Source organism: Orycteropus afer, unplaced genomic scaffold (assembly GCF_000298275.1).
Source record: "Orycteropus afer afer isolate SDZICR_OR568_19922 unplaced genomic scaffold, OryAfe1.0 scaffold00448, whole genome shotgun sequence".
NCBI lineage: Eukaryota > Metazoa > Chordata > Mammalia > Tubulidentata > Orycteropodidae > Orycteropus > Orycteropus afer.
In genome coordinates, this window is record NW_006922035.1 from 1,801,483 (window position 1) to 1,802,402 (window position 920).

Here is a 920-nt window from a genome sequence, read left to right on the forward strand (position 1 = left end):
GCAGCATGAGCTCTGTTGGGTGGTGGCTCCCATCACGACCCCCAGGGGTGGCCAGAGGCCTTTGGCCAACACCCCCAAGGGCGCTTCACAGACCCAGAGTCCTCCTGTGTCTGGCTGGGTGCAGGGAGAATCTCTGGATTCCAGTGCAGGGTGACTGGAGTGGGAGGGGACGCAGATGTCCCCGCAGGTCAGGGAACAGCACCGCTATGCCTGCCCTCTCAGTAAGGACAGTAGCTCAGCACGGAGGGCGGGCCACTTGCCTTAATGGTGTCCTCGTCCGAGGATCTGCACTGCACGGAGTCCAGCAGCTCTGTCACCGTACCGTCCTCCTCCACGGCCACCACCTTCACTGGCACAGCCACTGTCTTCCCCGTGAGGATGGCCGTGTTCAGGATCTCTGCCTCCTGGAAGAGCAAGGACAGCGTGTGTCACACCCGCCCGAAACGGCCCAGACAGACAGACAGACAGAGACACAGACATACACAGAGACACAGAAAGGAACATGAACTTACAATCAGAGACACACAGACACACACCACACACAGACACACACCACACCCCAGATGACGTGAGGTTGGAAGCCATGTAGATGGTGGACTCAGACCCAATGGAGACCACTGGAGGCCGCCTGGACGGTGGCGATCCCGCCCAGCCTCCCTGGGCTCTGTCCGGGGGGATTTTGGGCTCTGTTGGGATTAGCTGTGACCCCAAAAGACATGCTGCAGTCCTATTCCTTTGGAAATACACTGAACGTGGTTTGGAAATAGGGTCTTGCTTTGAAGATACTGTTAGATGTGTCCTATCAGAATGGTGGGGGGTCCTGGGCCTAGTCCACTGAGTGGGGTTTTATAAATGAGGAAACCAGGCACGGAGACGGAGAAGACAGATGCCACGTGCAGAGTATGTAAAAGCCAGGGAAC

At 57.5% G+C, this 920-nt stretch overlaps 1 protein-coding gene across 1 annotated transcript in view; it reads right to left on the minus strand.

The window, feature by feature from the left end:
- Positions 1-920, minus strand: part of TMEM132D (transmembrane protein 132D) — a 554,449-nt gene that overhangs the window by 67,040 nt on the left and 486,489 nt on the right. Inside the window, exon 5 of the mRNA XM_007954225.1 lies at positions 261-404. Within this exon, the coding sequence (XP_007952416.1) occupies positions 261-404 (144 nt within the window). The remainder of the gene's footprint in view (positions 1-260; positions 405-920) is intronic.